Source organism: Indicator indicator, chromosome 6 (genome assembly GCF_027791375.1).
Source record: "Indicator indicator isolate 239-I01 chromosome 6, UM_Iind_1.1, whole genome shotgun sequence".
Lineage (NCBI taxonomy): Eukaryota > Metazoa > Chordata > Aves > Piciformes > Indicatoridae > Indicator > Indicator indicator.
In genome coordinates, this window is record NC_072015.1 from 10,795,216 (window position 1) to 10,814,934 (window position 19,719).

Genomic DNA, 19,719 nt, shown 5'->3' on the forward strand with positions numbered 1-19,719 from the left:
TTGCTGGACTGTTTGGATTGTGTTTTCCTTGGTTGAAAGGGACGCTAAAAGTAAATGTAAATAAATACCAAACATACAGAACAAAATCTCTGCACATGAAATGAGGCCTAGCACAGCTTTTCTGTAAAGCAATTTCTTGGTGATACATTTTTGAAAGTGTCAGAAAAACCCTGCCCCAAAACCAAAGAGATTTTGGTCTAGTTAACGTTTCAGTGTTTCGAAAGGCCTTTGGTTAATTCCCTAGACCAGAGACGACTCAAGCAGCTAAGTCATCACTGGTTAAAAAGAAATATACAGCTCCAAAAGTGGGTATGGAAAACAAAGAGCAGAATTCCATAACCAGTTTCTGCAATGGTGGGGGGTTAATGACAGCCTGCTTCAGGGCTCTGTGGCCAGTCTCATACTGTTGCTGTATGTACTACTGACCTAGAAAGTGGGCTGTATTGTGAGATAGTAAAATTTGCAGCTGTCATAATTATTTCAGTTAAGCAAGACAAGAAGGGGCTGTGACGTCGACAAAGTTGTAACAAAATAGAATGGATCACATAATGGTGAACTAAGTTCAATACTGAAAATGACAGATAACACACATTAGAGTGGAACATGAGTACTGCTTCTGTCTGACAAGTTCCAATTCATCTACGTCTACTGAAAAGTAGAACCTAGGCATTTATGTAAATATCTGTGTGCTATCGCTAACCCTCATGAAGCTTTAGTCAGAAAACAAATAAGCTAATGAACTACAGGAGGAATAAATGACATACCAGTTATTACCAAGTATTAAACTACTTCTGCATAAAGGATTTTATTTTCTCCTCTGGCAGTCTACAGTATATCCCCACCTCAGGGCAAGGGAAGTGGATAAGTCTGTCTGTGGGCATGTTTGGTGGAAAAGACTTTTATGAAAAACAGTGTTTGGACAGATTTGGATTATTTATCCTTGGAAGGTGATAAATGGCAGGATAAAAGCAACCAGACTAGTGAGTAACATCAAGAATGACACACAAAACACTTGCTCTCCTCTTACTGTACAAAACCCAGGAACTTGATGATGGCAATCTGATAATGGGTGACATATTTTTGCACGAACACTAAGTGAGCCCAGGAAGTAGCTATAGCATAAAATTTATTGAAATTCAAAAAAGGAGTTACCACACATCTACACGTATGACTTTAATAAATATATCCCCCAAAGTTTATGTTTCCTTTAAAAATTAAACTACTAAGCTTTATGGTTTACAACAACCTCTAGATAATAGAAAGCAAACTTAGATCTAGTAGAAGATAGTTACCAGGGCCAGAATAATTGACCCTCAGGGATATTTCAGTTTGTCGTTTGACACCTATCTTAGGCATTTCTACTCTTGTATAGTTTGCAGCACATTTGATCGGGTACTTGTAGATAATTGCATTCCAGAATGCCTTTGATGTCACTAGACATCATGGAGCAGTCTCCTGTGACAGGATATTTTGATGACTATGGGTAAGAAATGTTTAGCTTCTTACATGCCTGTGTCACACCTGCATTACCTCACCAGCCATTTCATAGAGATGAAGCATAATTAACTTGCTCTATTTCCTGCTTCTGTACTTGTTCCCCAACATGCTGGCAGCCGGAAATGGTTTGTGAAGTGCCCAATGTTTCAGGTTCTAGACCTGCAAGTTAAATTCCCTTCCTCTTCTGGTATTTTCAAAGCTGTGCTTACTTATCTGTGATGTTTCTTTTTCACTGCTGCCACGTGAAAGTACCGGTATAGGCAACTGTTGATTGATCAATTACATTAAGCATAGGCAAATGTACTTCTCAAATCACAAACCAAAGAAAAAATAAAGATCCCAAACAAACTCCCCTCGGACAACCGTTTTCCTCCTCCTGCTCTTTTCAGTTGAGGTATTCCTCAGGTTTCCTCTGTGGGGCACTCTGCTCTGCTCTGAGAGAATACTTTTGGTTGGAAAAGACCTCTAAGATCGTCAACTCTACCTAGTCTGGTGCTTAAACAATCTCCTTCAGCACAACTATACGTTTTTTTAATACCTCCAGGGATGGTGATTCAACCACCTCTCTGGGGAGCCTATTTCAGTGTTTGACAACCCGTTCAGTCAAAAAAGTTTCTCTCGATGGCACTTCCCTTTGTCCCTGGGCCCTAGCGGTGCCGGCCAGGCCAAGACGCGACGGCGGGCAGCAGAGACGAGCTGGGCCTGACGGGAGGCGGCCTACCAAGCACCTCAGGCGACAAACCAGCCCATCGACACGTATTTTCTCCACCCTTCACCACCGACAGTGGCAACTATCCGCACCGCCTTCTTCCCACCCACCCTTTCCTCAGCTCTTCAACGCCATCGCCGCCTCCCTCACGCCTCGCGCCCGCCGACGGATACAGGCCCCACCCCTTTCACCCTGCCCTCGCGCCGTGGCCCTGGTGGGCGGGGCAGGGTCTCGCGCTCAGCTGACTCGGGGACGCACGGCGGCGGTGGCGCCTCGCGTCGGGGCTGGACACAGCGCGCGCGCGCGCGATAGACGGGAGGGAGGGGGGAGAGCTAGCCCTGCCGCGGCGCCTGGCGCGCGCTCTCCGCCCGCGTCGCTTCCGCCCGGCGCTGCTGCTCCCCTCCTAGCCTCACTCGTCTGTTCGGCCCCGTCTCTGTTCCGCCGCATCCTGCGACGGCCCTCGCTCCTATCGGGCACCTCCGCGGGTAGTCGCCGCCGCCGTCGTCGTCATCGCCCCCCCACCCCGCCCCCTTCCGAGACGCTTTGGTTGGGGTGACCCGTCGGCCAAAGCCGCCGGCGGCCGCCGCACTCCGCAGCGCCCGGGCCTGTCCGTCGCTCCTCCCCGGGCCCCGTCCAGTGACAGTCGCGACTGCGGGAGGTGGCGGCAGAGGAGGAGGAGGCCGGAGCCGGGATGTCCGGGCAACAGCAACAACAGCCACCGCCGCCGCAGCTCCCCTTGGCGGCCGCCGCTCCCCCGCCGGCGCCGGGGATTCCCTCTGCTGTTGCCGCCGCCGCCGCCAACCCCGGTCCCGCACCGGCCGCCGCGCTCCTGCTCCACCCGCCACCGCCGCCGACCACCGCTGCGCCGCCGCCACCCGCCGCCGGCAGCGGGCCCGCGGCGACGGGGGCCGGCGGTACTGGCTCAGCGCTGGGCCTGTCGGCCGGGGCCAGCAGCAGCGGCACCAGTGCCCCGGCCCCTTTCCCGCACGGCGACCCGGCCCTGAACGAGCAGGAGAAGGAGCTAAAACGGCGGCTGAAGAGGCTCTACCCGGCCGTAGACGAGCAGGAGACGCCGCTGCCCCGCTCCTGGAGCCCGAAGGACAAATTCAGTTACATCGGCCTCTCCCAGAACAATCTGCGGGTACACTACAAAGGTGAGGGCGAGCCCGGGCCGCCGAGACTCTCCGTGCTCAGGGAGAGCGCGGGGTCCCTCCCTGGGCCGGGGTCTGCGGGCCGGGAACGGCGGGCGCGAACCCTCCGTCAGGCAGTGGGCGCAAGAGTAACAATAACAGGAAATAACACACGTTCTTCTCCCTCTTTCTTCTCCTCCTGTGCTTTCTGATCCCCTTAGTTGCCCACAGCGTGGAGAGAGTGGTCTTGTTTTTCCTTATTTCAGCTTTATTTTCTCTCTTTTCCCCTCCCCCTGCCTCTGTCGCTATTGGGGGGTGGGGGTGGGTAAGGGGCCGCCCCCCGCCTCCTTATGCTTCTGGAGTGGGCTTTATGTAAACTCAGACTTCCTCCGTGGATTCAGGTATCGCCAGAAGGTTTAGGTCTGAGGCAGGAGAATAAAGGAGAATCGGCTGTGACGTGTCCTGTTTATGGTAATGAGCGAGAAAAGAAGTGGCTTTTTTTTTTCTCTCGAGAAGAGTAAGGGTTAAATGGAGTTTAAGAGCAGCGAGCGTTAAGCTGTTAAACACGGAAATGACGAGAGGGGAGAGCACAGGGAAAAACACGGTTTATTTTTAAACTATAAAAAATGGAATTAAAGTCACTGGTAATAGTCTCGCCTAACTATTGCACAGACTGCAGAGTGATTTGAGGGAAGGAATGACAGCAGGACTTAAATTAACAAGGGTGACTTTGTAACTTTCTGCCTAAACGTTCCATAGTTAATTACTTATTTTCAAAGAAAAGGTAAATATCAGAGTGATGTAAATGAGAGGCAATAGAAGAAAAGCTTGTGTTGGTTGTTGCGAAATGTCATGAAACCTGGAAACATAAGTGCACTCTGACCAGAGGAAACACAGGCACATCTGGTATTCTAGGCCCGAGTCCTGAAGTGGTGTGGATTCAAACCCACTTCTGAGTTGGCTGTGAAAGGCTGGACCGTTTGTCAGTCCGTAGTCGAATGTAATGGGGGGGGGGAGGGGGGGGGAAGAACTTGGAATTAGCCTTTCTCAGAATTTACAGTGGAGAAATTCAAGTGAAATCTCGATAAATATGTTACTGTTTAATCGGAGGAGGAAAACGGCAACACAAACACATGGCAGGGTTTGGCTGCCATGAAAGGATTAAATGTACTCTGACAGACTTTTTTTAAATAGAGAGGCTTTACTATTACATACAAAATACTCTGTTAAATATGTTACATTTAATACACTCTATAAAGATAATAAAGAAGGTTGATTACTACAGAGTAGGTTTCTGGGAGGCAATGAGTGATTTAAGGACATGTTATTTAATACTCAACTCTGAATTTCCTGGCTTTTGTTCAGTGTTTTATGACCTTGTATTTTTAGAAACGTTTTGTATTTTCTGGTGCTTAGTGGTAGGGGCTTGAGTTTGGGTTTTTGTTGTTTTTTTATTTGTGGGTTGGTGGTTTTTGTTTTTTTTTTTTTTTAGTGGGATTTTGGTTTTTGGGTGCTGTGGATTTTTTTCCTGTGTTTTGTTTTGTTTGTTTTTTAAGATGATCATAGCTTTACGGCCATGGAGTTCTCATGCTTGTTTGTTTTGCTTTGGCCAACTCTTTTTCTTATGAATGGAATTTAGAGGAAGAACCTCTTTGGTCTGTCAATGCAATTGTAGAAATATATTTTCAAGCTTTCTTTGTATTATCCCTATTTTTTGTCACTTCTCTCCTTTGCCTGAGTGTTAACAAGAGATTTGTTACCTCAAACAAATTCCAAGAGGCTCAGCATGTTCCTGAAGTATAGTTAATATAGGAAATACTGTAGATACTCTGGGACTTCATAAAGCACAGTTAGTGGGTTATAATAATAAAATGCCTTTACTTTAGCTCTTAAGTAATAGTAAATGATGAAAGTTCAAGAGTTCCTAGATCACCCCAGAGGACTGTGAAAAAGAGAGGTGCCAATGTAACAATTACACACTTTTCTCTCTCTTAACTGCAAATGGGAGTGAATGGTCTCTTAAGTAGCTCATCTTCCTGATAATTTCCTGGAGGTGGCTCTCAGGGTAGCCCCATGTATAAGTTACCAGCCTGGCACCTGAAGTTACTAACTGGCCTAAGCAGTGAATAGTATCAGGACACCTGCCTGAGTGCTGGAGTAAAAAAAAATCACATCTGCTGCCTTTCCCCCCTTCCCCCCCCCCCGCTGGATCCTTCAGGACTGAGAACATGATAAAAGGAGGTTTAATTAAGAGAATGAGGGAGGATAGCAAGTAAAAGTGGATAGCATTCTGAAATGTTTGTTCTACAGATCAGTTACAAATAGTGGTCTCTAAGTATTCAAAATACCTTCTTCTGGAATATTGACACTTTCAGTGCTTCTGAAGTTGTCTAAGTAGTCATGGAAGAATGTTAGACGTTTGTGTTGAAAGGAACTGTGAATCACACGTTGAGCATGGATAAAGATCTGTTGTACTCCTGACCAAAATACTCAGGGAAGGGAGAAAGACAGATCTGTTTCAAAGAAACAGTAATTAAAAGCAATTCTTACTATTTTCTGTTACTGTAGTATAGATGCCTTGTACACTGAAGCTTTCTCTGTTGCCTTTGTAGATTCTAGCTATAGAACTTTTTCTGGAGTAGTCCCAGTGTCTGGACTGAGAGGAGGCAGCAAGTGGTAACATGAGTGCCTGCCTTCCATTCTGGATGTGTTGGGGATATCTTCCTCTGGAAAAAAAAATGGAGACGGTGGGAAATAATCAGAGCAAAGGCTCTCAAAGTAATTTTTCATATAACTAGGTTCATCGTTTTAAGATGCTGATGTACGGTGAGCAGTGAGGCTTCTGTTGCATAGGTTTGCTAGAAGAGTGGCAATCCTCTTTATGTAATTTCAAAGATTTCCTTTCAGTGGACAACTTGTATGGAAACTTGAGCCACAGAAGGTGTCTCTTTCTATCCACTGCAGCTGTGGTGATTCATGTATTGCATTTCTGGACCTGAAACTTTTTGCAGGCATCCTAGAAAGTGCTTAAAAACTACCACAAAACCAGACATTGAGCAAGCAGTGGAGGTTTAAAGAAAGGAATAGTCTAGCATCATAACAGCTCTTTAATGTTTTTGGGGGGTCAACAAAACCCAAGGGTCAGTGCTCTCTTGCGTTGTCTCTCAGAATCATAGTTTTACATAGAAGAGGAAAACACACACTGGAGTTGTTTGTGGGAAGATGCATTGAGTGCTGGGTTGTTACTAGAACATACCAATTTCTTTCTGCAGTGGTCTGTTCTGTTATACTTTCACAAATGCTGACTCTTGATTAGGAAGCTTTGTCAGAATCTGGAAGTGAAATGTGCATACGCCGGCATCAGTGGTACCGTAATTTATTAAGAACTATACTCAAGGGTATTTGTATTTTTTGGATGGACTGATGCACATTTCTGTTGCTGCCATTTAGCTGTGCAAGCTGATGGAAAGCTAAGCCGCCCTAGAGACTGTTGTTCATGGTATATGTGTGTAAGTGAGACATGACAAACAGTAGCAGAAAAAAAAATTAGTCATGTCACAAAATTGTCATATTAACAGCTCTGAGCTATAGGTAAAGAAAGCTTCAGGGTTCGGATAAGTATGTGCTACGTGTAAAACAGTTACCACACAAAATATGCAGATACTAAGGCAAGAAATCTTTAAAAATACTCCTACATATTTCTAGAATACACAGAATTAACATATGGATCTTGTTGAAAAACAGGAATTTAATAAATGTTTTATGTAATATGAATGTTCCACTAGAAAGACAAGTTCAGTTTCCAGCAGATAATCATCTACGCTATGTAATATAAGGAGATGAAAATACAGACTCAACACAGATGTAACCATGAAAGAAACTATATACAGAATTAGGTAAACAGACTAAATCATCAGTGTTAAAATAATGGAAAGTCCTAGAGTAACTGAAGTTAGTCTTGTGATGATTGTCCAAAAAAAGCTGAGGAAAGTTACAAGATGTGGAGTTAAGCTGGCCATTGCCTGAACTTCTTCTGTTGTATCATAGGCCAGGAAATCCTAGCCTGACATTTATCTGCAATGCACTTAAACTGTCTCTAGTGCCAGATGTACGGAAAAAAAACCCCAAACAAACAAACAAAAAACACCCGAAGAAACAAACCAAAACAAAAAGCCCCACCCAAACAAAAATACCCCCAACAACCCACCAAAACCCTCCCCCCCCCGAAATTATTTTTTAATGCAAACTGTTGTGATACAAACTGTTACAACTGTGCATCCCAATTCCTGTAACAAACAGAAGGTGATTCTGTAGTAATAGTCCTGTGTTGTCATACACAGTGATACAGGGGTGATGTCAGTTTTTGTGGCAGAGAACAGTTGAAGCACATTCAGTACAGTACAGTACAGTGTACCTGTTAGGACACCTCTGTAGCCCTGAGGTGTCTTACTTCTTTAAACTGTGGAAAAAAACATCGTTGGCAGATTTTTTTTTTTAAGTTTCTTTGTCTCACTGAAACTTCTCTAATGAATTCAACATAAAATTAGGCCTTGATTATTTTTGGCAGTGTGAGCAAGTCATTGAACCACCTATTGGAAATAACTGCAGTTGAGCTTATGTAAACTTCATTGAAGGATTTAAACTGTATAAACGTGCTTACTTTTGTCTTGGTAGACACTGCCATAGATTCCTTTTGGATTGTTTGGTGCATATGGGTTGCACACTTTAAAATAACAATCTTCAAACCTAAATCTGAAAGCTGAAGTGGCCTCTCCAAATATGTCTTTATCTGAACTGGCTTTTTTCAAGTAGATAGAATTTAAATTTAGATTAATTTTAAAGCAACTTTGCTGAAGCACTTAGTTTACTACTTTTAGTAAGAACCATCATTGTGAATGACTGCTTCTAAAATACAATAAAACTTTACTCCTTAAGCATGGTCCACTCATGGTTGTAAAACACTTTAATGAAAGCCCAGTTGAAAACAATTCTGATGATTGAACTCATCTATGAGCTGGTTTACAGTGGGCAGTTCATGCATTGCTCGCTTGTTTTCCCTTCTCTGCCCCATTACATCTGTTTGCATAATTCTTTTTAACATAGAAAATTACTAAGTTTTATTGTTAAATAATACATACTTTATTATCTTAAATAACTAAACTATGGTTTGTAACTAAAAGGTAGGGTTTTGTGAGCATAGGGCCGAGTTCATATGATCTGCTTCAGGCACTTGAAACCTCTGATTCAGAAGTTCAGAGTTGTGTGTCAAAGTTCCTTTTTATTCACAAGCAAGGAAGTGGAGGTTCAGGTTACTGAAGAACATGGCAGCAGAGTATAAGAAGCTAATAGGCCACTCATCTTGGTGTCCTGGCAGTGACAGTGGCTGTGAGTGTCTATGGAAAAATCTGAAATTATTTGGCATATATGGTGTATCTGTGCTTTTCTCTCTCAGTTTCCAGCCATCTTGAACTGAAGGACATCTGAGCTGAAGGCAGTTTCTCAGTTAATTTCTGTGGTAGAAGATGGCCCTGGGTCCACTTAAACACCAGGATTTGTAATACCTTTTTAGTAAGAAATGTTGCAGTTTTACCTGCTCTGTAAAAAGCCTCTTTCTTTAAAGTTGCCACTAGTTTATCTTGACTCCTCAGGTAATGCAGCATAGCTTGGTAGTACTGAAAGTCTCAGCTAGCAAGTTGAGACAATGTAGAGGTATTTGGAGTATTTGACAATAGGTAACTGCTTGATGCTGTTGCATTTGCTGTTAGAAATCATAGCTTTATGTAACTACAAATAAAGGCAGCACACTCAAGTAAAAATGGGATTGATAGGAGATTATATTAAAAGGACAGGAGTTCTAAATTTAGGATGTCTCCTGTTTTGATGGGATGAAAGTCGTTTTGGGCACTGACTTCCCCAAGCATGTTGCTTCACCACATGAAGTATTTGGCAATACTGGTAAGGTATCCTGTTACTTCTGCCCCTGTGTTGACCTCTTATTTGCAGTGTGACAGCTGCATGTGGCTGTGTTGTGAACTGGATCAGGGAACTGATCTGATGCTTAAAAAAATCTGGTAGGTTTCTTAAAGCCTGATCAGTGAATCAATCTGGTTCATTGTATGGCCTTGCAGATAGCTGCCTGGACTGCAAAGAAGGTGGGAGAATGGGAGCAATGTCAGGAAGAGGTGCTAAGAATACCTTAAATTGGTATTGTTTCCAAACACTTAGATTGTGATTTCACAAAACAAAGTCTGCTGGGTAATATATGTACATTTTCAATAATATTTGGCTAGTTGTTACTACTTTAGTTATGTGTGGAACACTTGCCCAAATAAGGAGGCTGACTCAGACTGAAACTACACAGATTGTCAACTGCATGGAGTAACCAAGGGAACTTCTTTGCAGTCTATTTTAAAGTAAGAACCTAAGGATGTTTAAAAAGAAAGTATCTTTCCCACCCACTCCACCCCCATCTAATGTATTATTTCATCAGAGCTGCCTGAATTTAAGGGATTTCTCAGGAGTTCAATGTTCTGCCCGTAAAGTTTTTGGTGCCTTTTAGCTGAAGGATTTCTGCATATTTAAAATAATAATCTAATTTATAGTAGCTAAACAGTGAGCTACCAGCACTCGAAAACCAAGGAAACCTATGGAAGCTCTTGAGTTATGTACTTGGTTATTACTTTGTTTGACACAGCCTCAGAAAATAATTTAGAAGTGGTGAACAACAAAGCATACATAGTGCCTTGTGTATGGAGTAGACTAGTGTGGTTTTTTTTCCTCTAACAACATGCAGCTGGTAGAAAATAAGCTTAATATTGTAAAACCTGTAAGGTGATCAAAGGCTCCTTATATAAAATACTGAGTAATGACATACGAAGTGAGCAATGCATTTGTAGCCCAAAAAGGAAAGTAGTTGGCTATTTGCCTTAACGAATAACACACTGAGGTGAACTAGTTGTGTTAGAAAAACTTTGCAGGTTAAACCTAATCTCAGTGTGTGAAGAATTCATGCTGTGCTAGCAAAGTTTGGATGCAAATGGTGAAATGGAGAGTCCTTCTTAGCTGAGTGCATGCCATTTGGTGAGAGCTGATTGATGCCAGCTCTGTGGGCAGGTGTTTACTATTTTTTTCACCATTTACACTAGAGGGCCCTGTGGTTGGAGGTCATCTGTGCCTGGGCTTTCTGACTGGTTATGCTGTCATTTTTCTGTAGTTTCTTCCTTGCTCTATGACCTAGCTTGCTGCACATGAGATGTGATTCATCTTTGAGCAATAATTCTCGTGTTGATGCCACTGGAAGGAGTGTGTTGTATTTTTTTTTTGGCATACACAGATCAATTGCTATGCAGGTGCAGTAGGCCTTCTTGCCTGGACTGGAGATGACAGCTGGAGTGTTGCAGCCCAAGTGATTCATACAGCATATTCAAACCAGTCTTTCATCATGCCTCAGATCCACAGGCAGAACAGGCATGAGATCTGCGTGAATTATTCTCATGGCAATAGCAGTTGTGCTTCTGGTTGCCGCTTTATTGAAATAGCTCTTGTCAGGATCCAATATACTGTCTACCTTGCTCTTTCCCCCCCACCCCCTAAACCATGTCCTGTGACCCTGTGTGTGACTTTCACACACTAATGGAGGGATTTTGGTGTCCCTGGGAGAGGCTTGAGCTTGCTTGAGCAGCTTGCTGCTGCAAAAGTCAGCTGGCCAAAAGCCTGCATCCAAGTTGCCTTTGGAACAAGGGACTGTGAAAAGGGTGGCATATTCAGAAGAGTTAGTTTTAGTGCAGTGCAGGTGGCTCTCTGGGTTTAGACTGAAAATCCCTAGAGCAGACAAGAGCTGGCACTAGGAATTTTTTTTGTGGCAGAGCTGATACATGCAGACGTTCTAAGAAGGACTAGGAGCTGCATTAGCTCAGTTGCAGGCTGTAAGGCTTATTGTTGTCCTGAAATAATACTCAGAACATTGAAATATGAGTCATGTGTTCTGTATAATGACTGATGTTTGTTCTGAAGGACATTAAAATACCTTAAATAACTTGATTCAGAAGCATTAAGCATTAGATTAAACTCTGTTACATCATACTTCAGTCTATAAAAATGAGCAAGCCCTGTGCATTAGAGAAATCACAAAGTTCTTTCGAACCCAGGTAGGCTTTTGTAAATTTTTACTTGATGCTGTGAAACTTTTTTTTCCTGCTAGTTTCCCATCAAATAATTGTAGGGCCTTTTGGGTAGTATATCCAGAACTTCTCATAGCGTGCTTCGTTGCAATGCAAGTGCCTACAACAAAAGCTTAATATTAAAAGAAAATATTTTAGCAGAAAAATTGATTAGAATGTTATTTCTAGCAGAAAGACTCATTAGAGTGTTGTATGTTGCTGCTCATTACATAAGCCTTCTGTTTGGAGTAGTTATGTATACCTTTTGAGTCATCTTCTAGAGTTATCTAAAATATTTTTTTGTTGTGTTTTGAATGTAATTGTTTTTCAGGTCACGGAAAAACTCCAAAAGATGCTGCTTCTGTTCGAGCTACACATCCTATCCCTGCAGCCTGTGGCATATACTATTTCGAAGTTAAAATTGTCAGCAAGGGAAGAGATGGGTAAGCATCAAGTGCATTATTAATTAAATACTATTCAAAATACTGTATCACATCATCTTTCTTTCAGCCAATAGGCATCTTTGGTATCAAAAGTTATTTTTGTATTCTATTGCTTTTTATATAGCTTAACTCTCTCTTCACGGGGAGCTGCAGTCTGATACATGGTTGTTTTAAGAGTTTTGGTCTTTATTTTCCACAGATCTGGATACACAATAAATCTTGTAACAGTATCTCATCGTTTTCACTTGACTGAGAAATTAGAGTTTGAATGACTGTAGTCTGACCCTGCTCTTACCTTTTAAAGGTGTTGGTTATTGACTGTATACCACTTTTCAAACTTCAGTAGGGTTTTTAGGAAGTTTTTAGGGTGTGCTCTGGATCATCGTACCTCCTCAGTCGAGACTTTTCATGGATGTTGTATGAAGTTTAAAATGGAAAGTTACTCTTGAGGCTACTTGTTGGTGAACAGTAAGAAGAATAAAGGGGAATGTTCTGAATAGGTGCTTGGGACTTTTTCACCCTACGGAAAGAGGAGTTGATGACTGGTTGCAGCTGCTGCTTCCCAGAATCCATCTGAATCTGGTGAAGCACAGGTGATAACATGCAGGTAGAACCTAGTCTGGGAAAACCTTGACATGCTAATCTTTGCTAGACCACTTTAATTCTTTTTCATCTTTCACTGCTTTTGGTAGAGGATTTTAATCCTAAGACATCAGTTATGTTGCTTATGACTACGTAAGTGACACTTCTTTGCAATATGTTCTGGTATATAATGTGGTTCTACTTCAAGATTCTAGTCAGGATTGAATGTCTTTGTCTGAGGTACTATTCAGACCTGTTGTGGATGCTTATGTCCTCTTGTGAAAATAAATTTTGAGAAAATAACTATGCGGTAGCTCTTTGGATGAAATTTAGTACTTCTGTCATCTCTTTGCCTGTCTTGCTGCTGTTTTTTTCATTCTCCCAGTGTTCTGTAAGCCTTCTGTAAATCAGAAGCAGCATTCAAATGTTTTTGGTTTGCTTACAGTGTTGTACAGAACTATGTAGAAAAAATAGTCTCCCAGTGCTGCTGCTGCCATGTTGGGGCCATTAATGAGTTTATCATTTCTGTTCCCCAAATTTCTCTGCAAGATTTCTTTGCTATGAAAAACTTGTTTCTCTGGTTTCTTCTGTCACACTGTGAAGGCCTAATTATTTTTAAATTGTCATGATAGAAAAGAATGTTTCAAGTAATGTTTTATGATTAATTTTAGAAATAACTTTTGTGGTTGGTGGTTTCGGTTTTTTGTTTTAAATTTCTTAAACTTTCTTTTTTTGATTGCCCTGCTCCTGTCTGTTACAAAGTTCTTATTGTGATTTGCTAGTGATATACATGTTTCTTCCTGAAATTTATTTCTGCCTGCTTAGTTTGGGAGTTAGCTTTTCCAAAGTGATGGATTTCAAAAAGTGCCCATATGAGGAGGTGTTATTGTACAATGCTCCTCTAACACTTTACCTTAGACCTGTTTGTGTTGCCTTTTAGTGATTTCTAACTCAGTAGACAACTCGGGGCAACCCTACAAAAGTAGGAAGAACCTTTGAGTAAAATGTTTCAATGTTTTGTTGTTTTAAGTGGTTATTTGTGAAGTGTATATAGCCAAGACTCCTGAAGTTGCCTGCTGAGATAGTTTAAAAAAAACCAGAGGGGTAGTTTTTTTTTTCAGATAATGAAAATGTGACCTTTTTTTTAGTGTCACTTTATGAAACATTAGCTGCATAATGAACTGAGATATTCAGTTTTTTATTGTATAACACAGTGTTGGGGAATACCGTGCACAGAGCTAAAGCCAAGTCTAGCTTAGCTGAAAAAGAGCAGGAGTCGAAATGTGGAGCTTTGCTGAATGTAATGTGTATATGTAGACTTTGTTTTCAGTTCCAAGAGGTCTTTTACAGATGCAGTGTGAATCTCTTATGGTTCAGTGTTAATAATTTCTTCTGCAATAAGTAAACTGGGGAATTTAATGCAGAGATGTATAAGTAAATCTATAGAGACTAGCTTGTGCCTGATAGGGCTTATCAGTTCTTTCTCACTGCCTGTTGTGTTTTCACCTGGCTTGCTCCAGGTACGTTTTTACCATTTTTCCTTCTTTACTTGGCATCTGATAATGGGAAAGGAGTTCAGGAAGACTGTATTTGCAGAGGGCCAGCATGTAACTAATATGGTCAGTTAGTTAAAATGCCTTACTGTTGCAAAAGCATCTCAAGTGCTGAGCCTAGCTGTGGACGCTAGCTCGGCTGTATTTTACAGGGCTGTTTAAAATAAAACCTAGACTACTGGAAGCAACTCAGATGTCTGTCTGCAGGCTGCAAGTACAGCTTTCAACTTTAATAAATCTCAATGGGCAATGTAATGGTGTTCTTTTGGTAACAGCCTTTTTTTTCCCCCTTTCTCTTTTTTTTTTTTTTTTAACAAAAATTTTAGCGTATTTAGTTCATGTACTGTGTTGCATGGGCATGTCCAGAAGCCTGTGTGCTTTGCTTAGCCTGGCTTGGCCTAAAGTAATCAAAAACTTGTCCTAAAACAAAATCTAGGGGATTTTGTTTTATTTTATTTTATTTTTAATTTTTGGTACTATTACAGCACTTGGTGGCACTGCTTCCAGAGTACAATCTTGTGTATCTCAAAGTTGCTGGGCAGTCACTTTGGTATGCATAGACATGGCATGGCTTCCAGTATGACTTGTTGTAGCTGGCTGTGTGCAAGCACAGCATTGTGTTTCTCTAACAAGCTAGGTCATTAGATTATATGTATATTTCAGGGCTAGCAGCCTTGAGTAGAAGTTTAAAGGTTCGTAATAGCTTAGTTTTGCAGGCGTTCATGATGACCAACTTGTAGGCATTATAGGGACATTGAAGAAAGCATGAAAGGTTTACTAGGAAGTAGGAAGTAAAATAGTGAACGCTTTTACCAAGAAATTTAAAATATTTGTCTGGCTGTTGGGCTTTTCTGTAAATATTTTTTGTTGTTCTTTATTTCTTCAGGTTTTAATTTCATGTCTCATTTTGCAGTCTGAGGATCTCTATTTATTTACAGTGTTCTTTTGTACTCTTTTGCATTGTTTTATTTGGCTTCATGTAGAACATTGTGGACAGTGATGTCAGTGGTTAGAGGTGATAACAGTAGATGAGTAATGGGTGTAAGTATGGGGAACAAGTACCAAGGTGATGATTAGAAGACATGGTAGGAAGTAGAGCAACTGCAGTAAATTGTATCTGCATCTCTACTGAAATCTCCAGTTCATTAAAGATAAATTAAATGCATATGTGTTTTCATTAATGCAAAATATTGCAGCAAGCACTGTCAATAATTCTGTTAGAGTTGAGGAAGCTAAACATAGCTTTAGCTTTAAATATAACTGCTGTATGCTCTTAATGCAGCCCTCATTTGTAGTTTATCAAAGAACCAGAAGTAATATAGAGAAGTTTTTTTCGGTAATTTCTTTATTAACTACTCAAGGTGTAATACTGTCTTCTGCATACAACTCCTTAGTTCTGTCAAAATTTCTAGAATAGGAACTCAATTAAAGCAACCTACATTGCCAGAAGGGAATGAACAAGGATGTGCTAAGTCCTGTGGGCTCTTGTGGTTTGGAGATGTAAGCCTCTGTCTCTAAATCTGTTACAATATGGTACTGCCCTCTCACTTTCCAAAAATGACCACCATGGTGACCTATCTCTAAGCTAGGTAAGTATATCAAAATGAGTTCCAGTCTTGATTTTTGGTTTTTGTATGCTGCTTTTTACCAAATTAAGTTGTGCTAGTCCTCCCACTTTGTCTAAAGCAGAAATGCACCTGCCTTACAACCCCACAGTTAATGTTTTATTTCAGATAACAATTACCATTTCCCTCTTTTCCACAACTAAAAAGATGCTTGCCATGGCACTGTCATAGTCATGTAAATTACAAGTTGAATTGTTTTGTCCTGGTGCTGTGAACATCCTATAACAATCTCTCTCAATTGAGCATCTGTGAACTTTGCTGTAACCTTGGGTTGCACTCCTTGGCATTTCATACTTGACATAAGCATTACTCTGGTTACACTTTCAAGGGGCTGTCTCAAGTGTATCTGCTGGCTACCTGGCTTTCAGAAACAAACCACTTTCCATGATTTTGTTGTAAATGGCTTATGTGTGTATGATTACTGAGTGATGATCCACTCCTACATGAGTTTTGTTCTTAGGCTTGATTGGTTCGTGGAACGCATCTTTTCATTTCCAGTCAGGGCAATGTTTTTTCAATGTTTGCAATTCTTACTTGAAACCATAGTTTAAAGATTTTGTGGTGATTTGGCCATGAGAAGAAGCAGCGTCTGAACACTCAGTGAGTTTGCTTCCTCTGTCCCAGTTTGTGACTAGTTTTAGCTTCATGGTAAAACAGACTGGGTAGTTCATTCTTCAGAAGCTGACCTCAAGAGTGAATTAGTTTTCAGCCAGGTTTGTTCCCCAGCATGGCTGTTTGTATCACTTCAGTGGTAGCTATGGCAGGAGGAGAGAGGGGAATTTGGGGCAGAAATGAGCATCTGAGCACCAGAGCTGGGAATGCTACTTCTGGTCATGGCACCAGCTTATGCCCATGAATTTTAGTTTGGGTTTGGTTAGTTTGGTAATACTGTTTACTTCTAGACAGTCTTTGGTGCTTTTGGAACAGCTGAGGAAGGTTTATGCCTAAAATGCAAAATTCTCTAGGCAGATGTGCTTTCTTGTTTTAAGACAAGAACTGGAAGTGATAAGTCATCTAGAAGAAAAGATGAAAACTAAGTTTAGAAAGGCTTTATTTAGTCTTCTAGAGGAGAGCATGGCTTTTACACTTCTGTGGACGTAGTGGTTTAGTCTGTGGTGGTGTTGATTCAGATCTTCATGGGCATGCTTTACATTGCACGTGTGTAAGATGTTAATGTTCTGCATTAAACTAAAATGTTACTACAGCAACTCATGCAAGTAATCAGTATGTTTTTGGTAAAGCAGTGTTAACCAAGGCTTTAGACACCTGTTGGACTGTGTTTGACTTTTAACACTGGCCATAATGAGTTACCTGTTTTGGCAGTATCTTGTGTTGTGTATGTGATGAAGTGGGTGAAGAAATAATAAAACAAAACAAATCCAAGCCAAAAATACCATGACAGTTAAGTTTGAGTTTTCTTGACACCCATGCCTATGGTTTAGCCTGAGCAACTTCAGTGCATTTGAGTGGTGTTACTCTTGAGCATGTATGTGTAACCCTTTAGATAGAAACCACACTTTTTTTTAATTGTAAATTTTCTGTTGTAGGAAGTTGGCTTTTCCTTTAACATCCAGTATACCCATTTGCTTGTCCACAACAAAAGCGTAAAACAGTCAATAAAACATAGAACACTGGCAGTTGCTGATTTGTGTTTGTTTTGTACACTACTTACCTAATGTAAAAACTTTGCAAACTGCTGTTCTCAGCAGTTGTTACAACATGCAAACTGCAGTCTTTATTTACATGTATGTCTTACTGCATTGCTAGCCAAGTACTTGTGTTTAAAGCAGAATCCACTCATGTTTGAAGTAGCTTTCTGCATTAATGTTGTCATTTGAATTGCAGCAGGTGCAAGAAGGGATTGGCTTATGAATGTGCAAGTGTACCTTTTCTTAATAGTAGCAGTAATTTCATTTTTACCTGATTTAACAGGACCAGACATTTGACAGCAGTGTATAGTAACTAAGAGGATTATTTGAGATTTGTCTTTAACTGGTCAGAAATAAGTGGAAGTGGAACAAGAAAGTTTTGATTTTGTTGATATTTTCCAGAAATTATGATTTTTAGTTTAAAAAGGAAGTCAAGATAATATATTTAATTTCCTCATCCCTGCTTCTTGAAAATCTTTAAGTCAATTGCTTTTTTATGAGGTTCATTCTCATAAATACAATGTAGAGACAATAATCTTGCTGCAGCCTGGACTTACCTTGTGTTATTCTTACATCTATTACTACTATTATTTTCTGATACTGTGGCCCCCAAAAAGGCTTCAGTACTTAGAGTTGTCACAAGACAAAATTGTGCAACCTTAGAAAGTACAAGATATCAGTAAATGAGAATACTTAATGGGAACGTTTTAGGAATCACAAGCAAAATACTACAGGAATAACAGTTTCAAGCACTGTAGGGTAACTGCCTAACTTACTTTTTTTGTTGGTGGTTTTTTTTTCCTTCTGTGTAGAACTGGGTTGATCTGAAACTCAGGTTTATCAGGTTCAAAATACAGTTTCCTTGGAAACATTCCATAAAAAAAACTTCTTTTCAGTTTGAAATGTAAGATTCAAACTGTCTATGGCATATTTTGAAACATTTTAAACAGAGAAAAATTTAAGAGCTCATTTCTTAATTGTGATTGTGCTGACAATAAGAATATTGGATTAGCATATCCCTACAAAATTTTAATACAGCGTAACTATATTAAAGATGAAATGTAGATACCTTTTTTTAGTGTGCTGTTATTTCTGATCTCATAGTATAGTATCAATGAAGGCAGTGTAGAAAACTATGAGAACATCATTTAGACATTTTGTCCTTGAGAGTCAGTTGTGAAGGCCCCATAGAAGATCATTTATTCTAAAATTCTTACAAGTTCCATTTGTTTCTACTTGTACCCTTTTCTAAGATGCTAACTTGGTAGTAAAACAGACAGCACCTGTTGTGTAGGCTGCAGGGTTGTGTTGTTTGTGTTTTTTTGGTTTTGTTTCTGTTTTTTAGCATTCAGTGTATTTGAAACATCAGGATGTTTTCAGCTGCCTTATTTATGGGTGTTAATATTTGTTAGGACTTGTGCTTGGACTGACGTTCCTTTCAGATATTATGGTAACTTAGATCTTAACACTGTGTGGGTGAAGTTTTTCTTGTGCATGATGAGATACCAGGTTGATGATTTACTCTCATCAACAAAAAAAGCTTGACTTTTGAGGCATGAGGTAGTAGTTCCTCAGGTTGTACTTCTTTAATAGAACATGGAGACACGGTGAAAGTCAGAAGGAATTTGACTCTGCAGATAACAGGTTGCTAATGAAATCTCTGTAGTAGAGAGGCTATTGCTTAAAAACATGAAAAAATATTTTACTTGTCTTTACTGTATAGAATACTTGCTTTTTATTTCTCTAATTTTCCTAACTAGAGAATTGGTTATTTAGTACTTAAATTTATCTTAAGCCATTAGTAAGCTTTCTGAGGTACCTGTGAGTTGGTATAATTTTTGAGATTCCTTATTTTGTTTCATGCAGTGGGTGGGATAGGATGTAATTAACCATAATTATCTTATTATTAGCAACTTCCTTATTGAAAGATCTTCCATACAACTTCAATACAGTCACTAAAAAATCTAGTGGAACAATTTCAAATAAAAGTCAGAATTGTGTATCTTTTAACAGTCTCCAGTTCTGTACTGTCTCTTACTGCTATTTCTCCTTATATTTGGTTCTAGTAGTGGAGGGATTTTTGTGCTTTTTAAAAATTATTTTATTTTTCACAGTCTATTCAGACATCCAAGTGGAAACTTTAGGCTCCAGCAAAAATGTGAATTGAGCTCTTTGAAAGATACTTGAGAAGAAAATGGTTATTGTGAGCTTGCTACTTTTCACACATTCCACTGCAGAGTAGCCTGGACTTTCCAGTCTGTTAGTGTCAAAAATAGGTGTCATACTGCTGGGTGTTTTTGACACTGAGTCTTCTTTTGTTTTCTTGAAAAATTGGAATCTTCATCAAATTTGAAACTCTGTAACATAGTAGT

General features: G+C 40.4%; 1 protein-coding gene across 1 annotated transcript in view; it reads left to right on the forward strand.

Annotated features, from left to right (window-relative positions):
- Window positions 1–2,897: 2,897 nt before the first annotated feature.
- The window catches only part of RANBP9 (RAN binding protein 9), a 40,260-nt gene continuing 23,438 nt past the window's right edge, over window positions 2,898–19,719 (forward strand). Inside the window, exons 1-2 of the mRNA XM_054382009.1 lie at window positions 2,898–3,360; window positions 11,827–11,938. Of these exons, the coding sequence (XP_054237984.1) occupies window positions 2,898–3,360; window positions 11,827–11,938 (575 nt within the window). The remainder of the gene's footprint in view (window positions 3,361–11,826; window positions 11,939–19,719) is intronic.